Below are 27035 nucleotides of genomic sequence, written 5' to 3' on the forward strand. Positions count from 1 at the left end.
TGAAGGTTTTCAGCTATGTGAAGAAGAATTTGGTTTGGTTTGGTTTTGTTTTAGCAAAATCAGAGTATATCAAATCTTGAACAAAATGACAATGGCTTGGATAATCAGATTACGATGGACATTTAAAGTACGGATGTTATAATTTTGAAGAGGCCGCTAAACATTTCTGCCTTTCATCACATGTCATCTGTTATTACAACATCAACTTCACAAGTATCAGTGATGTCTGAAATCTGAAGCCAAAGCTGTAGAGTTTACATAGCATTTGGGGGTGTCTCCTGCTCAAGTGGTTTTCATTGGTTCCTTTTTCTGTGTTGTACATTCAGGCTTTGGTAGGCTAAGGGGAGAGATAAACTCTATGGATTTCTCCTGACCAGTGGCCTAGTGACATGAGGTGGTCTCTGAACTTCATTATTTTGAAAGGACGCTGGCAGACTTTCCCTATTACATTTCAAGTTACTAACTTTATACCCAGTCTCCCTGAGCCTAGATCACATCACAACAGCTGGCTGTAAAGCTCTTGAAAATTGCTCTGGTTATAATCCATGAGTCACAACCATATAAAATTATAGCCAAGAAAAATGATCAGAACATTTTCTGTAAACACCCAAAAGACCAGGCAATACCAGACTCAGGATGTCTTATGGTTTTCCCAGGATTATGGTGCTGGAGTCATTCATCACAAGAAAGATCATTGGGCTCAGAAATATCTGAGATCTGTGTCAAAGGTATTCATAGTTAAAAATTCATTATCCTTTTATTTTCAGATATGCCTGGAAGCAGCTTGGCTTTTTCACAAAGGCAGGAGATAAACATCTTTACAGCATTTTCCTTCTTTAATTTTTTAAACTGGCACTGTCGCTTCAAGTCACGTGCAGAACTTTCTCTGGATATTGCAATTATTCCCTACTATTATTTTGATAGGTAGTTAATTTAAAATGGAAGGCCATGAAAATTCTCTATCTTAGAAAGTCCCTAAAGTCAATCTGAACATTTTTTGTGAGCTATAAAAAGACGAATGTAAGAATAATCTCATGGTACTTTTGTTGCTCACATTTCAATGAGATGTGGCAAGCAGCTAATTAAAAAGTTCATTGTACAATTCTACATGCAGTAATCACTACTGTTTCTGTGTCTCTTCACTGACATCTCTATTCTAACTTCCACCTGCTAAGAACACTTAGAGAGATGAACTGAAATTAGGGTAAAAACTTTGCATTTTCTAGAAAATGTGCTTCACTACAGAACAAGATGATCAAAAAGAAAGGGAATCCTCTGGTGGGAGTGCTACTTCAATCTTTGCCCTTGGAAGTAACTTGAACTTTGAGGGGTGAGTAATGAAAGGATTAACCTCCCCAATTTCCTCCATTTTATTCATCTAGATCCTTTTAAAAAACATTTCATGCAATACAGGTAGTCCTGAATTATCACAATTGAGCCCAAAATTTCTGTTGCTAAATGAGATAGTTTTTAAGTGAGTTTTGTCCCATTTCACGACCTTTCTTGCCACAGTTGTTCAGTGAATCACTGCAGTTGTTAAGTTAGTAACACAATTATTAAGTGAAGCTGTCTTCGTTGGCTTTGCTTGTCAGAAGTTTGTAAAAGGAGATCACATGATCCTGGGATTCCACAACCATCATAAATATGCACCTGCCAAGCATCTGGATTTTGATCATGCCAAGATGGGGAGATCACAAGTGTGAAAATGTGAAAAATGGTCACAAATGGTCATTATTTAGTGCCATGGCAATTTCGAACAGTCACTAAAGAATTGTTGCATATCAAGGACTATTGTATACAGTTTGGCCTTTTATTTTGTTTTACATATTATATCTGCCCATCCCACCAGATCCAGAGGCAGGATATGCTACAGGTCCTACCTTCACTTGCTGAGTCCTATCTGGTGGGTTTTTTCTGTGGTGACCCATGCTTTATGGAACATTCTTACCTCCAGCAGTGAGGTTAGCTTCATCTCTTTTAACTTTCCGAAAGTCTCTGAAGACCTGGTTGTGGCATGAGGACTGGGAACCCCAGGGGACTGGTAAAATTTTGAAATGGCTCCAATGTGATTAATACCTGCTCTTTGCCTAATACTTTTTTTTTTTTTAGTTTTGTGCCTTTTATAAATTTTTTTTAAATAATAATTTTAATACTTTGTATATGTATTTTGTATGTTTTTAGTTTTACAGATAACAGATAACTGTTTTGAACTCTGTGTGAGTACCTGCTCCAGAAAGGTAGAGTCTAGTTAGAAAGTAGGTCTGTTAGTGAATTCATTTTGCACTTGGCATTTGAAAAATGCCGTAAGAAATCTCAGCAGTCAGTTTTGCAAGTACTGTTGTCAGAAGACATTTACACCCATTTAAGTTCCTTGGTGCCTCAAATGATTTTCTTCTTGTGATTTGCCTACCTGCTGTTTTACTGTCGCAGGATGGCAAGTGACAAGAGGGGTGAGGCAGATAATAAACAGAAGAGAAATGGGTGAGGGGACAATGTAGTAACCCTTGGCTCTTGCGGCACGGATGATTTAAAGTTATAGTACAGGTTTTTCATATACTGTCTTACCACTGTTCTTATAGCATTGGCTGTTCTTACTTCTAAGGAATGTATTTCACATCTATGATTTCTGTGCCAACTCTGTGGAAGGATTCATACATCTCCCAAAACACCAATAAATTTCAAATGTCGTTTATTTTACCAGATTACTGGGAAATACTCCCCATTTTTATTTGTTGAAAAACTATACACATGCCAACAATCACACTTTTTCACAACATTTCCACATGCTTTAATGTAAAAGTTGAGCTGATGAAACTCAATAATTGGGGACATTTCCTTTGGGAGTATTTCCTCACGTTTACAAGGTTTCCTCGTCTATTTAAACATGTTGCAAAAAGTAATTGATGTTTGCAATCTGGATCTGGTCCATAGAACTGACTCTATTATCTCTGAATTAGAAGAATGTCTGTCTCTTGGCTATGATTAAAGTTTTCTAATATTATTATTTTTAAAAAAACTCATCATTCTGCATCTATGGCCTATTCATCAAAGTGAGTTTAGAGATAAGATTTATTGATCCTACAGATTATTCCTTCCTATTTTAAGGAAAAGTTTAAGTTATTGATAAATATAAAACATTCGAACCTAGAAATTAATTGGAAGCCAGTAAAACTGATCATATTCTGGTATATAGTGACATAACATCCAGACTTCAAAACTTGTTTTTGTTGTCAAGTTTGAGTTCTTACCCCCAAGGCACATCAACAGGATTTAATACTGGAAATGAAATGTATCTGTGATTTCAGTGTCCAGCAAGCTATGCTAGTAAAGGCTTTTTTGTGCCCTTGACTCATTGTCCATCCAGTTTTTCGGCAAGATTTGGGGGCTGAGAGAGAATGACTGGCCAAAATCATGCAGCTGGCTCTGGGTCTAAGACAGAAGTAGAGCTCACAGTCTCTCAGTTTCTAACCTGGTGCTTTTAACCACTACATCAGCCTGGCTCAAAAAGAGTTTACCTCTCTAATATAATTGACCGATATACATAATTCCATTAAGGAAGTAGGGTCTACTGTAGCTGAAATTCAGGGGAATCAAGACGGATTTTTGAATAAATTCACATTTGTTATAGTTTCAAAACATATAAGCCAGGTGAGAAACTGCTTCTAGTCATTATCTCATCAACGTCATCAACGTTTTTGACTTTACTATCCCAAGTAGTCATAAAACTCTGAGGTTATACGCAACCAGATTGTTTTACTTGGTGGGTTACAACTCTTTACAACTAATATACATTAATTGTATTGGTGAGTTTCTGGTCCCTTTTCCTCTGTTCAGAATATCAAAGGTCCATTTCTAATCAGCAGCTGTCCTTTATTAATTGCTGGAACTGAAACTTGTTGAATGCTTTCTCTAGATCTTTCAATATAATTAAATACATGTATTGTTTCCGTTCTGACTTTCTGTCTATGGCAGAAAGACAACATTTAGGTCACTGAAAGAGACACTATATCAAAACCTTGTCAAAAGAAAATTGTGCAGTGTTAATGTTGTTATATTTTTTAATAACTTTAATAATTGGTCACTGGGTAGGGGCTTGACACATCTTCATAATGTAATAATATTCATAGGATGACTGTTTTAGCAAGGGTTTTTTTTTGTGTGCTGAAGTTTCCAGATCGAGGGCTTAAACATTAGCAGTCAGAAGAAGCCTTCTAGAATTTTATCTTTTCTTCCTCAATGGATTTTTTTCTTGTTAAGAAAAAAAAATGGAAGAAACCAAAACAGCAGACTTACAAATGGAAAGCAGGAGGTACAAAGATTAGATAAACTGGATTTGCTTAATGATGGTTTAACATGTTGCATGAATCCAACCAATGGCAACTTAATAATGTCAAGGTTAAATTATGATGTAATGCAAGGTATGAACCCAGCAAGGAACCATTGCAAGAATACATCATGGTAATTGTACAGTAGACTTCATCTAAAAGTCAAAAAAGATCAGGAGATGCTGCTTCTGTTGACTCACTTTAAAATATTTAACACATTCCCTTAATCCATCCAGACTGGGCAGTACCTAGCAAAAAAATAAATAAATCCCTAATTGTTTGTCAAAACTCCATTAAAGCAATAACTAGGTGACCTCCCAGACCAACTCATTATGGGCCAAATTAACTAAATTTCTTCCTTGTGGAATCATATTAGGTTCAGTGTTTTGCCCATTCAACAAATAATATATGATGAACAATTTGAAGAGGTATCATAGGTATTTTAGAAAGTGTCTAGCTCTTTTTCCAGCAATCTTATAATTTACTGAGAACTATTTTAGTCTCAATGAAGAATTGGAAGCTGAAGTTGACTATAGCTTATCAGAAGATTGAAGTGATAATAGCTGGTATATCTTGCAATAGCCAAAAGAAAAGAAACTATGATGGCACTTAACCTTCATTTAGTAAAGTTAGTTAGCTTAAAAAAACTGGTTCCATGGTTATGTCCAGAATTGAAGATCATCTGAAATTCTGTTACCTTTCCTGGATTCATCAAGTAAAAAGGGACATAAACAGATGGGCATATTTTTGTTTATTATGAAACTTTTTTAAAATAAAATTCTGAGTTGTTTTACTATGCTTGTTTTAAAATCTGGGTATCTATCTTCACACACTTTTATTCTGTGTTCATAGCATGAATGATGTGTTCATCATGGAATACAGAAGTGGAATTACATAACCCTTAAAGTACTATGATTACTGTGTTACTTTATAGGCACCAAATGTCAGTTAAAATACTGCTAAATAAAACTTCAAAGGAACAACCATAGACAGTCTTAAAATGGCTGGTGACAAAGAATACTATTGTACTAGGGACTATAAAACATTTCAGTAAAAAACTTCAAGCACAGTATACAGAAGTATATCTTTTTAAATAATATAATCCTTTACGTACATCAGTATCATATTGTCTGATAAGTATCTTGGGGGGAAGGTAATCTAGCTTCAGTTGCTTACATCGGCTATTGTTCAGGACAGTTGTATATTGACAAGTTAAATTATTAAGGGGCCTATATTGTCAATGCTGACTTAATTTTATTTGCTTGGGATAAGCAAATGAATACAAATTAAAGGTGGTTTCATTCCTACAAATTAAAGATGATTTCATTCCAGTCATTAACTCCTTTAGGGAAAAAAAACTTTACTATTTTACATGGATTAAAGCACGAGAACATCTTTCATCTGAAAGATGAAAGGATTGTCTGACCTACAGACAGACAGCTACTAGTCAGTGAAAGCCTTGTTCTTTGCTGCTTCAGTTTAACTCTACATACCCTCTATTCAGCTTTACAAAATATTCAACAGCCATTTTTCCTGCAGTTATCGGCACAGCACTCCACACATACAAGAAAATATGATTACAGTGTGCTTTTATATGCTAACAAGCAACAAGCTTTGAGCTGCTGGCTGTATCCCAACAGCTAGAAAATTTGATCTCTTCAGAAGGACCAGCTCTATCTATGTTTATAGATCTACATTTTATTTATAGTTCTATTCAAAGAGGAGAAACACAGAAATCAAAGGGATGTCTTGGAAAACTTTAAAGAACAATCAATAGGAAGAAGTATATGTGCAATCATCTGTCCCTTAGAGCTAATACATGCATAGTGAAGTGTTCCTTGTGTGAGTCTGTGGGAGGGAGAGACAGTGCAAAATTAATCCAGAAGTCAAAATTCTGATTGTGCCCTAACAGCACTAAATATCTTATGAAAGCACTGTATAATTAGCTTCCAAGCAATGGTAGAAATAAATATGAAAAACCAGATAAGCAGAGTAGCAAAGCACAAAAGGGGAGAGGGGAGGCTATAACTAAATGTAATATTTGAAATGAATGTAAGTATTTTAACAAATGAATGATTTTATATAAGGCAGCAATGTACATTTGTTTTTATTGTAATAATACATGCCCATGATTAAAAAAATGTAAGACAAGGTTTGACGAGCATTCTTGAACTACTATATCTAAATGCTTGGCCCAGAAGCAAGGTTGTACATTTCTAAAAAGAGAACAGTTGATCAAACCTGATTGCTTGGGAACAAAGGATGGGGAAACTGTGCTATGAGTGGATGACTGAGCAGTAGACAGTACAGGAAATATAGTGCCATTACTCAACTTAAAACAGTTCGCTTTTTAGAACCGGTCTTCACTTTGACTAAGGGCTAGTTCTTCCATTATATGAAATGAGGAGATTGTGTCAGATGTCAGGTGGTAGATTCTGCATACTGTGGTCCCCTTTACTGAAAGAAAGAATAAGAAAGAAAAAAGAAAGTGTTTATGCCACCTGATCTTTAGCTTGCTGATCCAAATACTGCAAAGAGGCAATGTCTAATTCAGCAGTCAACTCCATGTGGAATACAGAGGAGATGCCATCTTGTTTTTTGCTCAAAATGAATACAACAGCAATAATTAAGCTACATAACGTGCAGAAAAAAAAAATACTGAGCAATTGTTGATAAGAAAGATAAAAAAGTCTGGATAGTGAACGTGGCAGTACTAGGAGACAACAAAATGTAAGAGAAAGAACTGGGAAATTTAACAAAATACAAAGACCTACAAATAGAAACATTGTGGCAAAAGCAAGCCAAGATAGTACCAATAGGAATGGGCAGCTTGAGTACAATCCCAAAACAATTGGAGCACCACTCGAACACCAATGGCATTGACAAATTTGTCAGTTAATTGTAAAGGGCAGCTTTATTCAGAAAAGCCTACATCTTGTGACAATACCTCTAACACAGGGGTTGCCAACCTTTTGGACCTCAGGGACCACCAAATTCATAATTTTAAATCCCAGATACCACTAACCGGTTCTGTGGGCGTGGCCTAATTTGTGGGTGTGGCTTGGTGGTCATGTGATTGGCTGGCCATGGCTTGTATGTAAATATTATAAATATTTATATAAATATTGAATTTTTATTAAAAAAGAGCAACTTTTACCCAAAATCAGGCAAAGTAGGCAGGCAGATTGAGTTGCTCACAGAATCAGAGATTCATTCAGAAATCTATCTATCTGCCATTGGGTAGCTCAGTCTGTTACATAAAATTTGCTTGCAAGCAAACTGCACTGAATAATAGAACCCTTCAGTCCTAAAGGAGGTTCGGCTGTGCTTAAAAGCAGAGCCGAAGATCTAAAGACTAGCTAGAAAACAAGAAATCCAACCATTTCCTGTTTCCTAACTAATCTAAATCTCCCGACACAGCAGAACAGCTGATGGTTGGAAAAAGGAAAAATAGCAATTTAGCAGGCAAGTTTGCCAGGTAAGGAGTAAGTGGGCAGGGAAGATTCCCACGGGCCATGTGGGCGGCACAGCCTTGTGTTTCTGTGCAGCCTAGATTAATTGCTTTGTAGGGGTGCTCTGAGGCTGAGATTTCTCTGCAGCCCACCAAAATTTTCTAAGGGCCCACCAGTTGGTGACCGTTGCTCTAACACACAGGTATCAAACTCGATCGTGTCACATTACATGATGTATCGCGACGTTTGTCTTTGCAGAGCCAGGGTGGGGGTGGCCTACACATGATGCATCTGGCTCATGGACCACCAATTTGACACCCCTGCTGATGTTGAAACTTCAACATCTGCTTGTCTCAGGTTCTTGGCAACGATTCGATAGGTAGACAAAAATGCTAAAATCAGTCTGGACATCTGGTTGACTGTGCAATGAACCATAATATAGTGGAAACTTGGGTCGCAAATGCTTCTGTTTGGGACCAAATCGGGTGGTGAACAAAAAATTCACCCAATTTTTGAATCGGGTCACGATTCAAAAATTGGATGGTGAACAAAATTGGTGCAGAAAGATTCCCTTTCCATGCAGATTTTGTCTTTGGCGCCATTTTGGGGGGACTGTGTGCATGCACAGTTGGTCTTGCAATTGGGTTGCGACCGGAGTCGGGGAACGAATTACAGTCATGATCCGAGGCTCCACTTTAATAAAAAGACTGGCTCTGCTCTGAACTGCAGGTAATTTTGCCCATGGAATGACATGGAACATGTCTACTGAACATTCAAGGGTTTTATACATCATTATACTATGAGTTCTAGACCATTCATAGGCAGGAAAGCCATTTGGATTGCTCACTCACTCTCAGCCCAGGGCCTTCACTGGTTGTGAGGAAAATTAGAGAACATTTTGTAGGCTGCCTTGAGTCAAACAAAATGATATAAACAAACAAGCAAACAAATAAATACTCTTACACTACTCTAGATACACTCCTATTAATTGAACCAGGAATTTCATGAGCACAGCATCCCAAATACTGCTTCATACTTGCTTTTACATATCATTCAAGGTTTATGTGGCTGGCGCTTCCTTCCTTCCTTCCCTCCCTCCCTTCCAAAGCAGCATGCACAAATGGTTTTTTTTTTTTAGTGCTGTCTCCCTTTTCCTTGTTCTCATCTAATATATTGATTGAGAAGAGTTGCTGATCACATTCCATGCCTAAGAACCACAATGTCAGCTCAGCAGGGCTCTGAAATTCAGTTACTGGGGGAAAGGCATTGTATTAAGGTAGCAGGAGAGTGCATACTGTATAGAAACATTACCTGCAGCCTTCACTTTCCCATCATGTGTGTGAACAATATTTACAACAGGTTCACTTTCTATTTGTGAGGGACATGAAGTGCAGCATCTGTTAACTGGCTTAATTATGACACTTGATGCTTTTGACTTTCTCAGCATAACAGATGTCTATTTTGTGACTGAGTAAAAATGGGAGCACTCTGAACAGACTTAACTCCAACGCCTAAGAGTGACGATTATTGGCTCACTTTGACAGTCACCCGGGATAAGAATTGAGAAAGTCAGGTGAAAGTTTGAAAACGTTACAAAGAACCGCGCCAGACGCAATTACTTAAGAGACAGTAAGAGAGTTAGGTAATTTCAAGCCTCGGAACTTCATGATCTTATTGAGGCAATCTCTTCCAATGAAATCTTATCTCTTTGCTTGCTTCAGTCCTAATGCGTATTCTGCTGGGGCTGTGACCCAGGGTAATTCTCAGAAAGAAAAATAGCTGAGTTCCTAAAGCCTCAGGAATAAATACCACCTCGTGAAAAACTAACATTGCTTCTTCTTCTCCTTTCCCTTCTGCTTTTCTTCAGGCACGCCGCCAGGGAAGTCCCCAGGAGTGGAAGAGGGCTGTTGCTCTTCCCGAGTATCCCCCACCCCCACCCCCAAACTTGTTCAGCGATAAGAGCTGAATTCGGACGGCCACAAGGGCCGCCCAGTACTTCGAGGCATGTGTGCATTTGCTTTCTCCTCCCGCTTGAGTAGATAACTACTGATAAGCGCCGGGTCAGGAAGTGGAATTGCCCGACTGGTTTACTTGCCCCGGCTCCTCTTCCCCTTTGAGGAGGCGGGGAAGGGATCTCTGCTACCCCTCAAGGAACCGAGTGGGCTTCTCGCGCTCCCCCGAGATATCCGAGGCCCCAAAGCACTTTGGGCGACCTCGGGGCCACGCGCGTTTTCTTCTTTCCTCTTCGAAACCCGCGCGGACACGGCCCTTGGGAAACGCAAGGCCGCAACTCCTCTTCCCAGGGCCGGAGCTCCAGCCGCCCGAAGCGCGCGAAAGGAAGCGGCTCTGTCACCGCCGCTCTGCCGCCTTGCCGGTCCCGCGAAGCCCAGCCCAGCCCAGACGAGCCTCCCGCCTGCCGGCTCCTCCTCCTCCTCTGACATCGACGCCGCCCATTTCCAACCGGCGGGCTCCAGGCTCCGCCTCGCCCCGCCGGCTGCCCGGTTTGGCTGGTTTCTGACTGTGCTTGCTGTTGCCGTTGCCGCATGCTGTTTCGTGCCGTTGCCGGAGGAGTAGGAAGATGGCGGAACCGGAGCCGGACTGCGGCGCGCTTTTGGATGAAGAGCTTTCCTCCTTCGTCTTCAACTATCTCTCCGACAGCCAGGTAGGGCTTCGGAGAGCCGGCTTAGTCCCCGGCCGGCACGTTCGGAACAGTCGCTGGGATTTTAAATGGACCGTGGAGTCGCCAGGAGGGGAGAACCTGGAGCGACGGGGTGCTAAGCTTGTGGGGTTCAGAGTATTCCGACCCCCCCCGTGCACCGACCGGTGCATCTCGGCTACAGGGACTTCGGAACCCATGAGTCATTCGGGACCCCAGCTCTGCGATCTGTCAAGAACGGGCGGGGGTTAAAAAAAATAAAATTCCGTGCACCCTGAAATTTGGGGCTGGGGGATTCCGATCTGTCACGCTTGGCTGGGATGTTTTACGCAGCGGGTGCTTGATCTGACATGCAGTCGCGTTTCGGGCAAAAAGACGCCGCATGCCCGCATTTACTCTGCAGAGAATTCGGGGCGCCGGGAATGAGGGGTGTGTGGTTGCGTTCAGACGCAACTTAGAAGTCTGGTGCAGAAGATCCTGAGAACAGCCATGCCTTTTCTTTTCTTTTCTTTTTTTAAGTGCAGACGGTGCAGACTTAGATCTGCGAGGCAGGAGTGATCCCCTTAGAGAGCGCGAAATGTGCGTTGTGTGTATATGTGTCTGCGTGCGTAAGCGTAAGGACTTTTGATTTTTCCGTAGCGGATCTTTTCCCCTCTTGGGCATGGGGAGAGGAAAATGGAGAGCTCGCTAGTTGCCCGGCGGTCTGACACATTCCAATGCATTCAGGGCTGCATTGGATTCGGGTGCCCGGATTCGTTCAAACGGCAGGCAGAATGGACGAAAGTAGGAAGGAGGTTGTATGTTGCCAACCCCCGCCCCTCCCCCTCCGCGGAAGGTTGCTGGTCCTCTGCTCGCTGCAGATTAAATAGAATCCGGCGGAAAAGAAGAAGAAAGAGCGTTTTCTTGGAGAGACTTTAAGTTGAGGATGGCTCTGTGCATCCCTCTTCCTATCCACATTACTCTGGAAACCCATCCGAACACTTTTCAGCACCACTCACACGTGGACGAGTGGATCAGCCTGCTGGTGTCCCAGATAACGAGCCTTGGCTTTTGCAGTGCTGCAGAGCTGTTCCCTTTAATCTTACCTTCCCCCCAAACCTGAACGCCGTTCGGTCCCCCGCCCCCGAATTATAAACTATGGAAGGAGGAATGGGAGAGGCTGAGGGTGCTATCCATGGGAAATGAAAAGAGCAGGGTACGATGTTTATTTACTCCCCCACCCCCCCTTCCTTCCTTCCTTCCTTTGGGTTTGCTGTTGCTTTTTCTTTTATCCTGGGGAGGCAAGATTGGCAGCAGTTCAGTTTGACTGTGGGAAAACAAGAATAAATGGATGCTGACCCCCTTCCTCTTCCCTTTTCTCTTAGGGATTTTGCTGGTGGGAGCACTTAATGTCTTTAATGTATGTGTGAGTCATTGCTGATTATATACCCACAGCTTTAAGGTGAGGGGGGTGGTGATGACCTTAGTTGCTTCAAGTAAGCAATTTTGCAGATTGCTGCCCCTTTTTGGACCGAGTTGCATGTCAAAATCAGGTTAAGGCTTTTTTGGCAGCCCTTTCTGATCACGAGCAGGTTCCTGCTGGAAGGGCAGCAGGCTGCATTCCTTTCCATGAGGAGAAGCAGAGGAGCTCTAGAGCGAATGCTTCAAGACCATCATACATAGCTCAAGTCCTGAGCTGTTGCAGAGTTTTCAGTGGTTACAATTCTATGCCTCCTTTGTCTTCCAGGTTTCCCCATAAGTAGAAATGGCCTTAATTTGGGGAGTGGCATGTAATGATATTCCTTCTTTCCTCCTGCCATCTCTCAGGTTTCTTCATTTAATTGATTAGAAGAAAGCTGGGGAAAATCCACTCTGGTTTGCTCCTAGACAAGCAGGAAGGGCTTTATCTCAGTCACACCAATTCATCCAAAACATATTTGTGTTCATCTGGGAGACAGAACCAGGCTGGACCAGCTCCAAGCTGGTAGTCTGTAGTCTGAACACTTCTGTTCCAGGGCCACTACTGGAGCTCTCCAGTGTGTCATGCAACAGTGTTAACTGGGGGGGGGGGGTGTGGATGAACTTTTCACAGAATTAGATACAAAATAGTGACATCTGGATTAGAAAAAAAGGAATGGAATATTTAGTAAGTAGGGATTTTTACTTTGCAAGGGGTTGTTTAGGTGATAAAGAACTAGAAAACTCTCACAGATGCATTTGCTTTCAGAAAATACCAGCAACAAACCCTCAGGCAGAAAAGTTCAGAGATTTGTACAAAACCCTCTGGTTGTGTTCTTACAGATGAAAGATCTGACATTCTGCAGCTAGTAATATAGTCGGTACACTTAAAAGTGGAACTTTTTGTATCGTGATAAAAAAAACCCTGAGATGTCTGGCCTTGTATATTCTACATTTGCAAATGTAAATGGAGGTACTGGAATGTATTTTTTGCATGTTGGATATGAAAAAAACCAAATGAGTGAGCATTTCCTGAAAATCTGAACCATGTACAAAGACTATTTTCACAAGCTCTGATGTAATAAACAGCTATTTGTATCTAAATAGCATCAGTACAAATATGTAATTTTTAGAAGGTACATCCCCCAAATGCTTCTGGTAGGTTAATGCGTGCTTTGGGTGCATTATTAGAAGGTGTTGTTAATCTCTGGATTACTTTTTCTCTTCCCTTGCATGTGTACAAGGCTAAAGTCTGAAGCTGAAGTGGCATGTGATTGCTTTGGAAATGATTGAAGTAGTAACAGTGGTTTGCACTTGTACTTTAACCTCTGACGAAACTGCAGTGAAGGCTCCAGCCTTGAATGCTGTCACATGCTTTGCTTGTAACTAGAAGAGGGAGGTGGTTCCTAGGCTTGCCTCTTGACGTCATTCTCCATTACTACAATACTGTACTGAGCTTGCCTCTGCTTACAGATGGGCTGCTGAGTTAATTCTCAATGGAATCGGAAAGCTGCACAAGATCAGATTATTTCAGGAGGCTAAAGTGTCAGGCAGCTAGTAGAGAATGAATGTTATTCCTCTTTCTGAATTATTTCAGTTCTTTTCTGTTACTTACCATGAATACCTTCTTCCCTTTTTTCCTTCTGCAGCAAACATTGCAGAAGGAAATGTTTCTCAAAGTCTTCTGAATGTTGATTATTGTACAGGAAACTGGAAACTCATCAGTTTGAAAGTATTTAATTTTGCTTATCTAAATACCTTTTACGTCTTGTTGGAGAGGATATTTCCCAAAATGACTGCATTGCAACACTTAGATAATAGAGCCTGCAGGCTGGTTTCTCATTGGACTGGGCCTGCTGAGCATTGGACTGATACAGTTTATGCATTAACCACCAGGTTGCATTCTGTGCTGCAAGTTTTGAGTTTGTGTCTGTTGCTGATACACTCGGTATTGCAAGATTTCTGGAATTCTGTCTTAGAAGAATAAGAAAGGGGGTTTCCTTTTCTATATATTAATATTTAAAAGAAAAATCACATCACAGGCTGCCCTGGAAAGTATTTCTTTATTCTGCAACATCTTCTTTAATTGATAGTTGGAAATGTAAACTATGTTTGATAACAATAAACTGCTTTAGCTTCTGTCAGATATTGTCCAATGAATTCATAGATTTTTTTTATAATGCATTTGGATTGCACAAGCCATTGCAATTGGAATGATTGTTTTCATTAGTTGAATGAATAAAAAGTGTAGAATTTTTTTTGACAAATGCGCTAAAGTTTTTTTTTAGGAGAACAATGGGATTTAAAATAAATATTTTCATTCATTGGGGTGGGGAATAACTTAAGAGGAAGATGAGGGATATAGGTTCTTCATCTGTTTTACATATTTCAGCTCTGAGCAAAAATGTGGGGAAGCCACCAAATCAAATTCTGGACTTTCATAATCACTATTAGTGAAGCGTTCTATTTTTTCTTTTCTTTTCTTTTTCTTTTTGGATGTCCTAGATCTTTATCTGCATTCTTGGGCGTGACAAAGTATGTTGTATATTCATAATCTATATTAACTGCCAAGAGTTGTTGGAGTTACGTGGTATATTGGTATGTATACAAGAATGTGAAATCATACATGGTACTTCTTTAGTTCATTGGCTTCTATTTTGTTTCAATCTAATAAGAATTATTTATTTAGTGTCTTAGTCTTAGTCTTACATTTTTCTTTCTTGTTTCCATAAGTAGTATTCATATATTTAGTAACGGACCCTGACCTTCCCGACCAAAGATTTAGATGGGATGTAGAAATAATGCTAATCTTGTTAAAACCTATTAACCTGCCATAGACTCAATCAGAATGTGGAAAAAGGTTCTGGTATCTGTCAGAAACAAATCTGGATATGTGTACTCTCACTCTTTTTCTGGCTTATCTATACTTTCTCGTTACCAACCTCAAAATGGAAAGCGAGAAGGAAGAGGTGAGGACAATGGGTACATATTGATTGGCTTAGGTATTCAGATTTTATGGATTGCAGACTTCAAAAGAAATATAAACAAAAAAAGTTACAGATGCATTGATTTTGTTTCCTGTTCCTTTTTCTTTGTTTTGTATATGACCCATTTCTTTTGTATCTACGTGACTGTTCACATTATGGTGCTGGGCCTATTTTCTAATAACAGCAGAGAAACCTTTTCAGAAGACAGTAGGTCTCCCAAAGCCCCACCTACATAATCCTCACACTTGGACCGCCTTGTTCCTATATTAATTGGTGCAAATTTAAGGAGCTTCAAAAGTCAAATATATTGATTAAAATATTGGACTAAAAGAAGGAGGATCCAGCATCAAGTCAACCATGGAAATTCACTAGGTGACTTTGGCTCTATCACTCGTTCTCATGGGGTTGTTTGATAAAATGGGAAGTTGGACCACTGCAAACCACCATGAATTCCCGTGTAAAAGAGGGATATAAATTATATATAATTTATATATAAATTCCTAGGTGTTTCCTTAGAGATCATGATTGCAGAGCTTTAAAAGTAAAAAGGAACATTTTCTGGTAAATTCCAGTAAAACAATGTATTAGAGGCAAACAACTGAGCAATGGTATTGATAGCCTGGAATAATATGCATTCACATATACACATATATAATGGACAGAAAGCAAAATGAAAACAAGATAAACGGAATAGTCACAAGCAGGGAGAAAAGAAAATCCAGCACAAGCAGTAGCAACTTTCTTGCATGCTTGATTTACTTGTTTCTATGTACCTCTCAGAGGCAGCTTGTAGCCATGGTTTGAAATAGTTTGCAACCTAACATAAAGATGTGGCCAAACGTATTGGTACCCACCTACTTTCCCCCAACTAATCTCAATTTGTAGTGAAATAAAGTAGGGTTATTCTGTATTCCATAAACTATCAGACAAATACTTTGCTTTTGATGTATGACTTACTATATTCTTGTAACTGCCTGGCCGATCTGATTTGGGAGGATTGGCAGGGTCAAAATTATTTCAGTTAAACAATGCCAAAATACTTTGGAAATGTACCTTTTCTGTGGAATGAAGTTTATTCTGGCATTTGAACGACTCTCAGTCTATAGGTCTTTCAAAGATCTGGATATTCACCCAGGCCTTTGGTGATATGATTAAAAACCATTTTAATTCTTTTTCTTTATTCCCATCTGGGGGAAACGTCTTTTTTCTACCAGTCTTGTTTCTTTTCTTTTTGTGTTGCTTTCTTGCTTTTTTCTTGTTTGTAAATATTTTTAATAATTTGTAAACTACCCTGAATCTCTGGAAAATGGGTAGTTTAAATATTTAACAATTTATTATTATTTGAATTATATCAATCAAATAAATAAATAACATAACAAGGATAACAATAGGCTTCATATCGCTTCAACAAAAGTTGGGCAAGATGCTATAACTTGCAAACATAGAAATGACCCTGTTTGTTCATATATGCCTTTCCCCAATGATAACCTGTTTTTCATATGTTGCTGTTCATGTTCTCTTACCGGATATGTAACTTTGCCTCATCAGAAATTAATGGACATAATAAGCAAAAAATTGAAAGTAGTGGAAGAAAAAGATAAAAAGGTTCAAGTGAGATGCACTGTTAAAATTATGCAGTTTAGATAGGATGACTGAAATAGGGTGATGAGAAGCCTCATTTGGAAAGATAAAATCTGAAATGTAGTGTTATGCATCCTTATGCTTATTGATGAGCCACTTATATACACCACAAAAAACCAACATCCGTAACTTCATCAGCTTCACTGAGGAATGCTGAAATCAATTGTTTGGGTAGTAAATATGTGTAGGTATTTGGACTATAAAGCCTCAACAAAGCCTCTATATATAGAGGAGCAAGAAGGAAAACGCTAATCATTATATTGTTCTATTTCAATGAAACATAGGGAAGACTTGTAATCTGCTTTCTAAGAATAACATATCCCCTGCAGCCTACTGAAATTTCTACACCTATAGTAATCAGGATGGTACAGGTAAAAACTAAGTCCAATCATTCCCATAATTATATCAGATATAACTCCACTAGACTAACTGCAATTCAAAGAGAACATTGGGAATATTCTCTTTGCTGTTGTGAACAGATAAAAATTGAACAAATTATAGTTGTAGCTCTTCCAAAGACACTTCTGTGATTTTTCTGCCCTGATACGAGGACAATATACAGTACATCGTTGTCTAACTCTCTTTCGATTCTGAATGAATCTGTTTTAATAAATTCACTTCTTGCTACAGTTCTTCACTTCAAGGGTTTCGCAGAAAAATAATTAAGCATTCTGACATATCCATGAGTCCTAATACATTCCTTCTTCTGGCAAGATCTGCTTAATCAAAGCCTGTTGTACTATAGTCAATAAATGATGGGTCTCTTTTTGATACTCGGTGTTTTCACTATCCATTTTCTGTTAGCTAACTGGTCTTGTATTCCTTTCCCTATTCTGAAATTGCCTGCTCGCTTGACATTTCTCATTTCATTTCTCTTAGTTTCTCTTCGTAAGGTTAAGCAAAATGTTAAGCAAACTGAACTGATTAGGTATGCCAAAGTGGTTACTGAATGCTTATGTACCTGAAATCAAATCAAATAAAAAAACTTCAATTGCAGTTGAATTTGAACAGCTAAAATATCTTTTTGTGCCCTCTTTCTGAGGATAGAAATGACTATTCACTGATGTACTTCAGCATCCATTCATTATTTGCATTTTCTGAACACATGAGATGGTCTAGAACTCCGCACAATGCCAGGAATATCATGCTGATGCTAAAAGTTAGGAATGTAGTCCATTCTCAAATTTGGGTTTGTCTTGTGATTAGAGATTAAAGCCGTCCCATTGCATATGGAAGTTTTATGAAACTGGAAATACATTACTACCCAAGAATCTTCCCTACTTCAGAGAGTAATTCCATGAACTTTATCTGACATGAAGCTTCTGACTTTGTATATAAAACAAAGTAGAAAAAGTATCAGTGACTGGGAAAAACTTTTAATATCAGAATAGGTAAGGAGTTTTTTGATTCTTGACGATGTATCTTTTCTTTTATGTACACTGAGAGCACTTGTACCAAGCATTTGTACCTTGTGTGTCCAAGCACACTTGGCCAATAAAGAATTCTATTCTATTCTATTCTATTCTATTCTATTCTATTCTATTCTATTCTATTCTATTCTATTCTTTTTTAATCATTATCATTCAAATGATTAATTCTTTAATAAATGATGTTGTTAGTGGTGCTATTGAAGAACGCTATATATGTATAAATGCAGATTTTGTTTGCCATATAGGAAAGGGCATCATGAAAACTAAAGCAAAATAAAAATTTTTAAAGTAGCTTTCATAACAATAAAAGATTAAAACCTTGAGGTACGTGAAGGACATATGATAAGTGAACACAGACTTCCAATGTCAAGTGAGAAAGAACAAAGAAAGATATCACAAATGTCAACAAATAGAGTAAAAGGGTAAGGGGAGGGAAATCACACAAATATTCAAGAATAATCACATAAGAGATGTAAAAAGATGAGGTTTTTCTAAAAAGGAAAGTCTACCGAATCCTTTTACAAAAGTGGATTACAGAATAACAGAAACAGTTGCAGAGATAATATGTTCAGAAACCCACTCCTCTAGAAATAAAGTCTGACAGGCAATAGACCAAGATTGCAAATTGTTAGTTAAAGTGCTAATTTATATATAAAAAAGCAAAATACCACTCACACATCATGACAAAATCTCCAGAATCGTAAAGCCTACAAGCCTACAAACTTGAAGTTTGGCATGTATATTCCTCTTGGCTTCTAGGTGCTCATTTTTTGAAATGACCATCAGAACATTAGTATTTTGTATATTATTATTAACACGCTCTGATGCTAAGGAGATCTACTCCCCCTCCCCACCTGAAAATAAATCTGTTCCAAATGCAAAACACAAGCAGAGGAGAGGAGTTTTAGTTTCAGTTTAATTTTCACAGCACCAAGCAGCTTTATTACAGAACAGTTGAGCTAAGCCACGCCCAGGCTCTTTGCTGTCTTCTTTTTGCTCACATAGCAAATACTGTTTCAGTTTCCAACAGCCCTCAACTCTCTCACACACTGACAGGATGCTAGCCAACCACAGTTTCGTAGGGAGACATGGGTCGAGTTAGTAGCTCTATAACTATTATAGCAAAAGACTGACTTAGAGACTAGAAAAGATACAGTTGCATTGAAGAAGTGAGTTGGTACATATAAATTATTGAACCATTGCACTAATTCTTCATGCACACAGAGACAGACAGGCACATATGTACTTCATATTATTCTTCTGATACTTGTTTCACAGCAGCCTGCAACATGTTAGAAATTAACCAAATATGCAAAAACAAAGCAACCCAGGGTTAGTGTTTACAAATATGTTCTTTATTTGTACAGTTTAATTTCAACTCTTAAATTAGAGCTATGTGTAGAACTAAGCCCTTGTCACAAGGAGGAAGTAACTCTACTTCAGCTTAATGTTTTCCAGGCCCAAATCTTGGCTAGTGTAATGGTGAAAGTAAAGAAGCCTGTCAAAACTGACAAAAATAATTTCTCGGAGACATTGCTTTTCTTTTTTATATTCTTTCAGATTGTGATATTGGTTCTTGCAAAGCCATTTGTCAGATTAGTTATTTGTTGTTTGGATGAAGTATTACTGTAAATTAACACTGTGATTTTTCCTCCTTCACAGTTGTGTTCTAGCTCAGATTCAACAAATGCTTGCTGACAATGGATCTGTTTCTGTTCTGGCTGAGAAATAAAACCAAAACGTTTATTCTGCCCCCCCACTCCCTTTTTTTTGTTGGTTCAGTTTCTGTTTGACTTTCTGGTTGTAGAGAGGCAGAGTTGCTTGTCAGATGTTTGTCAATTTTTAAAAAAAACTAAAATCCCCACTAATTTAGATTCTGCATTCTTTTCAAGAAAATATAGTGCTTTCTAATAGTGCGTTTTCAGTTTCAGCAATTGTTGAATGAGTAAAACAGAACCTGGAATCAAAATGTTCTTTTCTTTTTATTCTGTCTGTGTATTTTTCTCCTGTTTGCAGTCATCACTAAATAATTCTCTCATCAGATGTATGAAATTTTGTTTGATCCAGTTATACAGGTATTAATATAGGTATTAATGGGAAAAATAACACCCAAAAGTTCTTGCCTAAAGCTATAAATGTGTGTGTGTGTGTGTGTGTGTGTATCTCACAACTCTCAGTAAATAATGGAGATTTGAAGATTGCTAGCTGGGAAATCATCTTCAAATGTGGAAAAATAACAATTTAAATAAAAATGTAAACAATCAAGGTAGATACTGATTGGGACTCTTTATTGGTGACATTTTTAGAGTTACATACTGATGAATAGGTTATATTCCAAGAGGCTGTTTGTAAATCCATTTTATTCACAATTCCAAACAAACATATATGTATGTGACACACTATAAACTAATATTCTTCTGATTTTCAGGACCTTCTAGGTTGAACTTGTGGACAGTTTTGTTCATATTAGTGAAAGTTTGTAGCTTGAAAATTTGTAAGTAATGGCTGAAGCAGTTCTTGATTGACAAGATTTAATTCCAAGGATCCTTGGTCTCCTTCATTTTTTTCGGTTTGACTGAGTAGTTCAAAAAATGTTCTACATTTAGCCAAGAAAAACAAAATGCGCAGGTATAGTATATGTGGTACTTTGCTCAATAGTGGTGACTGTGAGAGGGATCTTTGAGTCCTAGTGGACAATTACTTAAATATGAGCCAGCACGCGCTGCAGCTGCCAAAAAAGCCAACATAATTCTTGGCTGCATAAACAGAGGGATAGAATCAAGGTCGCATAAAGTGTTAATACCATTTTATAATGCCTTAGTAAGGCTACACTTGGAATACTGCATCCAGTTTTGGTTGCCATGATGTAAAAAAGATGTTGAGACTCTAGAAAGAGTGGAGAGAAGAGCAACAAAGAAGATTAGGGGCCTGGAGGCTAAAACATATGAAGAATGGTTGCTGAAAAATGTCTAGTCTATGTCTAGTGAAAAGAAGGACTAGAGGAAACACGATAGCAGTGTTCCAATATCTCAGGAGCTGCCACAAAGAAAAGGGAGTCAAACTATTCTCCAAAGCACCTAAGGGCAGGACAAGAAGCAGTGGGTGAAAACTAATCAAGGAGAGAAGCAACTTAGAACTGAGGAGAAATTTCCTAAGAGTTCGAACAATTAATCAGTGGAACAACTTGCCTCGAAAAGTTGTAAATGCAACAACTGGAAGTTTTTAGGAAGAGATTAGATAACTATTTGTCTGAAGTGGTTTAGGGTTTCCTGCCTAAACAGGGGGGGTGGACTAGAAGACCTCCAAGGTCCCTTCCAACTCTGAATTATAATTAAAACATTCCCACTAGGCCATGATCAGAGGGCTAGGAAAGTGTGTGAAGAAAAGCTGTTCCTTCTGTTTAACAGAAGAAACAGAAGCATTTTGAGGCAATTGTGAAGCATATGAAACGAAACATTCCCCTCTTATCAAATGTTCCAACTGATTCTTTGTGGCTTTTTTTGTTCTGTCTGCCTCTGCCTGTTATGAATGATTCAGTACTGTTCCCCATTAGTCCATTTTGGTTTATTGTTTGAAGAATGAACTGGCAGCATCTTTATTTGTTCACTTGCTCTGACTTTTGAGGCAAGGTTTTAGTGATGACAGTTTCTCATTTTCCAATGTCTACTGCACTTACTTAGTTTATATATTTGATCTATATGGCTTCTGTCTCATAGCAGTGACTCTGGACAGCATATAAGGATTAAAACAACAACCTTGCAATTAATTAATATGGTACGGGTAGTCTTCAACTTATGACCACAATTGAGCCCAAAATGTATATTGTTAAGTGAGAAATTTGTTAAGTGAGTTACGCCCCATTTTCTGACTTTTCTTGCCGCGTTTGTTAAGTGAATAACTGCAGTTGTTAAATGAGTAATATGGTTGTTAAGTAAATCTGGCTTCCCCATTGACTTTGCTTATCAGAAAGTTGCAAAAGGTAATCACATGACCCCGGGACACTGCAACCATCATACATATGAGTCAGTTGTCAAGCATCCAAATATAAATCACATGATCATGGGGATGTTGCAATGGTCATAGGTGTGAAAAATGGTCATAAATCACTTCTTTGGGTGCCGTTGTAACTTCAAATGGTCACTTAGCAAACCATTGTAAGTCAAGGACTTCCTATATAACATTGAAGTTCAGTCTAAAAGCTTTGCATTGGATACCAAGATGTGTGTGTGACTAAGAAAAAACAGGGCATGGGCATCCCCTGTCCAATATGCTATTTGCAGCCCTAATGTGCCAGGATATTGGTGGCCCCCAGCTCCAATCACTGATTCTCAACTTGGATGTTGCATTATGTCTGGCTTCTCCATCAGTATTGTGAGACTATATTGACCATGTACATCGACACCCACACAGCGAGAAACGTATACTTTACCTCATCAAACTTTGAGATTCAAGATCAAAACCCATTAGTTTTGAAGGAGAACAGGATGAAATATAAGGACACAAAAAGCAGCATTCAGATTGCTAGTGGAAGCCCATAAACAGGGCACGAGCAGTGAGTACAAGCAACAATATATAACCTTCTTTAAAAGTCTGATCCCCCATGAACATATCTGGTTTTCCTTTAATGCTCAAAATAGTGGTACGTCTTGTGGTAATAAATTCTATAGTTTAACTATTCCAGAGGTTAGCAATATTTGACCCCAAGGCTACATTTTGTTCCAGATTATACAACATGACCAAACATCCAATGCAAACATCATCTGCTTAGACTTTTATCAAAGCCTAAATTGGGTTTTAAGGTTGGGATTTTTTGGGAGGCTCAACCTGATTTGTATTGGGAAAAGTGGCATCATATACTTGGTACGATCCTAAAAATGGCAGTTCACTTCAACATGATGCATTTGGATGCACTGAATAAATAGCAAGTGTGACATTTGAAAATAAGAAGATATCAAGGCAAAATAAGTGCCTTATAGCACCCTGACACAATTGGGACACAGAACACATTAAAATATGTTTAGTTCATTTAATGGAAACACTGAAATTCAGTTTGTTCTCATAGTCTCCTGATTCAACGGATGGATGGGTGGAGGGATGGACAAACAAACAAACAAATATGTGTAATAGTAAGCTCAATAATCAACACAAATGAATGTAATTTCTATTAGTTAGGGATGGCTTCCCAGGGCTGTTTGCAGACATTCCATTTTTCAGTTTTTGGGCTGAATAGTTTAGTGGTGGCAGTATGTGGAAAAAGCTTATCTGTGACCAAAAACAGTTTGCTTCTTTATTTATAAGCGGTATTTTTTTTCTTTATTTTGGTAGACATGCCATTGATATTTCAGTTTATGAGATCATTCACTGCCTAATTACTGTACAAAAACTTAATTGGTTGGGATAGTTTACAAATATTGTAAATGTATAAATAAATATTAAGTGAATGAATAGAACAATCTAAAATAAACTATCATCCTAAATAAGTAAAATTGCTATCAATAAAAAATCAGTAAAGTGGATTTCAAGATAATAAAAGTTGTTAGAATTATGATGGAAGGAATATGATCTTCATCTAAGTACCAGACAGATTATTACAGGCTTGTTTGGAAAGATGATTTACAACTGAAATATCATGACTGAAAATGCCTGTCCCTATTATTTATTACGGTGTCACTTGAATGAGGCATCTGAGAAGAAGAGTACTTAATCAAATAATCCAATCCTGATTTATTTAGTTTCCTCTACAGATTATAACACTAATTCCATTACTCTTTTTTCCATATGCAGCAAACCCTGAAGGTAGAACATATAGAACAAGGTTTGTTCAACACTATATAGCTTCTTCCTCCCTGGAAGTTTCTAATAAGGCCACAGGCAGTAAAGAGAAAGAGATTCTGTGGTATGAAACACATAAACACCATACACCATAAATCAGGAAGTTAATTTAGCTGAAGGGTAGTCTTGTGCTTCCAGGCTCTTGAGTTACTCATAGTGAGTAGGTGTGTAAATCTGACAAACATATCTGTGAATAATGTGCAGAGACTTACAATACTTACTTTTCTGTGCAGTTAAAGCAAATGGACTTTGGAGCCCTTAGAAATATTGGTTCTATTTCTTGTGCAATGGCTTTATCTGCAGAGGCTGCCCTATAGTACTAAATCACGACTTGAGGATTACTTCATTACTTCATCACAGTAGGACCTTTTTCAGATGTGCAATAGAAAGTCAAAAGCAATGATTAGAATTTTTTCTGCCTCTAGATCTTTTAGAATTACCTCAGGGGAAAAAAGCCCCATTCAACTACTCCTTCAAAACTAAGGAAATAATTGATTTTGATCTCTCTCACAACCCCTCATGATTTTTCAAATCTGCCTTTTCTCTCTCCCTCTGTTCTTAGCCCTGTTGTAAGCTGAAGAAAACCTTGGGAGTCATAATATTTATTTAATAATTGAGACAAGCATAACTATTTGCCACATTTCATATTGTAAGCCAAAGAATGATAAAGCTTGATAACACTCCTAATAGTAATATATCAATAAAAAACTGCAACTACAACATACTATAAAGCCTTCTCATGAAACCTTAATTAAATGGTGAATGAATTTCTTTTGAAATACCCAAAGTCCTGCCAGTTTTCTTGGCCATATGAGAAAATATGTTTCTCATATTTTCATTTTGTTGTTGGATTATGTTCCCTGACTCTCTTCAATCTTAAAAATAGGAGCAAATAGTTGTTACTTCTTTGGTTATGCTCAAAGATTACAAAGGTCAAAGTGCCTCTTTCCCCCCTGGGTTTGGTATATGATAAGGCTTTTGAAATTCAGAGAAACAATAGTTTGTTATCTTAGCTCAGAAGGTTTTTTTAGACACTCAGAAATGATGTGAGAGATTCTGGATGTTTGTCTCTCACCTAGTATGAATCAAGAAGCAACAGATTTTTCAACCAATCATTCTACATGTGTTAGATAATCAGGAAAGTGTGCAGAATGATCTCAAATGTTACTTTAGCACAAAATATATAGACCTCTGCCATTAAATTAAAAGGCAAGTAATACTTGAACAGAGAATTTTCTTCTTTCAAACAAATGGATGTTTTTCTGTTTCCCAGTCCTTGCTTTTATCAAAATTGCAGTATTAAAATAGAAGCAGAAGGAAAGTAGAAACCAATCAGTATCAAAATGGGAAATTTAAGATTTTAGGGATTGTCCAAAATTTGTCATAAGGTATAAAAATATAATTATTACCCATGAATTGAAGAAATCCTGTGCTGTATTTTAATTGCTGTAGATATCACCCATGAATTATTTGTTCCTCTGTTTTCCGTTTTCCATACTTTTGCATCACTGACAATTGTTACTTTTGAACCTTTCTTCTCTATATAGAAGATAACATTGATTACTTTTCAAAGATGTGCTCCCTTAACCTACTCTTTAAGCTTTTCTGTGGCTATTGGTATTTGAAAAATGCCATTTTCTTTTGTCCTTAATGACATTAGTGAGGTTAACAAGGCTCTCATGGCCACGTCTGTTAATTGGAGAACAAAAAGGGGAAAACATGAAGATGGGGGCTAAGTAAAACACGTAAAACATTCAATATATGGCATGAAAGCACTTGAAAATGTCCATGGGATTTCAATTTCATTTGCCAAAGATAATTCAACATCTTTCTCTCAGATAGTATGTCTCTTTGGAGTAGTTTCATTCTACCAATATTCAGAAGAGCAGTATTTTCTTATTGGAGAAATATATTGCTCTCCTTCCAATGTTTAGTTTCCTTCTTCAGCTTTTGCTAAGATATGTGGATAGGTATTTTCTTTTGTGGCTGAACCAAATGTGAGTTGTAAATAAAGGTTGAAGTTATGACTTGGGTGAATTGCATTTGAAGTTTTAGACATGAAATGTTATTGATTGATATCCAATGCTAGAAATTGGATGTTAGGAGAACACAGCTCTGCCATCTCTTTAAAATGTCAAATTATTCTTCTCCTCTCTGGTAGGATTAGGTATTGTCCACAGCATTTTGCAATGGTCCTGGCCTCTCTTCTTAAGCTATGTTCAGAAGTGACATTAGGGGAATTGCTGATTGGCAACTAGTCAGACAGATTATCCATCACACTGCTCAAATCTGCTTGAAACATCCACATGGGAGGTATTAAGGAGTTTTGGAATGGGATTTCATCAATATGCTGATAATCTCCAGTTGCTCTTTACTACCTAGTTCTTAGGAGTTAGTTGGTACTCTTGAACATTATACAAGTTTAACAGTAAGCTGTATGAAATAGAACAAGCTGAAGTTATATTCAGACAAGACCAAAGGTCTGTTTCATAGTTTAAGTTTAGCTTATTTTGAAAAAGATTGCATTCCAGATGTCAGAAAGTCCCAATTGCTTAATGTAAGGAAGTTGCTTCTTGATATGCAGCTGTTGCTAAATTTAAAGATAATGGTTATGGTGAGGAGTGGTTTTCTGCAATTATGGCTAGCATGTCAGTTTGGCCCTTTATGAGACAATTGTGATTGGGAGCAGTTAGTCCACAAGTGTCAAACTCACCTCATCATGTTGCTGTCATGTGATGTTTTATGATGTTTTTCCCATTCGCTGAGCTGGGGTGGGCGTGGCCTTTGTGTGATGCATCCGGCCCATGGGCCACCAGTTTGACACCCCTGATGTCAGTCATATCTTGATTATATCCTGTCTTGATTATTGCAATGTGCTCTGGGAAACTTTCTTTACAAAATACCTGGAATTTGAAATTGGTGCAAATTGCAGAACTAATTAATCAATTGCCAAGTAATATATTTCATGATGTTTTTACTGAAACCTGCAGTGGATGCCAAGTGCTTCCTAACACACTTTTAGATATAGGTGCAAGTCTACGTAGTTTTGGCCTGATTATCCGAGTGATTGCTTTGTGATGAACTTACGTAGCATTAAGAGCTGCAGAGAAAGATTATCTGAAGATGCCCCAATCAGCAATTTGTTTTTGTTTTTTTACTTGTATAAGATTTTCTCCTGTGTTGCTAATTGTGTATACTCCTATGGAATATACTTCCACAGGAGTTGATTTTGACTCTCAGTCTGTTAGCAATTAGACAATCTGTAGCAATTTTAT

At 38.0% G+C, this 27035-nt stretch overlaps 1 protein-coding gene across 5 annotated transcripts in view; it reads left to right on the forward strand.

The window, feature by feature from the left end:
* The first annotated feature begins 10248 nt into the window (after window positions 1–10248).
* PPARGC1B (PPARG coactivator 1 beta) overlaps window positions 10249–27035 on the forward strand; it is a 137577-nt gene continuing 120790 nt past the window's right edge. For 4 of the 5 annotated variants that reach the window (XR_015741764.1, XM_026696355.2, XM_087924546.1 and 1 more), the window contains exon 1: window positions 10249–10439. Coding sequence is in view for 4 of the 5 variants with exons in the window: in XM_026696355.2 (XP_026552140.2) it covers window positions 10356–10439 (84 nt within the window). In the remaining variant the exon portion in view is untranslated. The remainder of the gene's footprint in view (window positions 10440–27035) is intronic. The other variant, XM_087924545.1, reaches the window with a different exon arrangement.

This window comes from Pseudonaja textilis, chromosome 2 (genome assembly GCF_049901715.1).
Source record: "Pseudonaja textilis isolate UNSWEBS1 chromosome 2, rPseTex1.2, whole genome shotgun sequence".
Taxonomy (NCBI): Eukaryota; Metazoa; Chordata; class Lepidosauria; order Squamata; family Elapidae; genus Pseudonaja; species Pseudonaja textilis.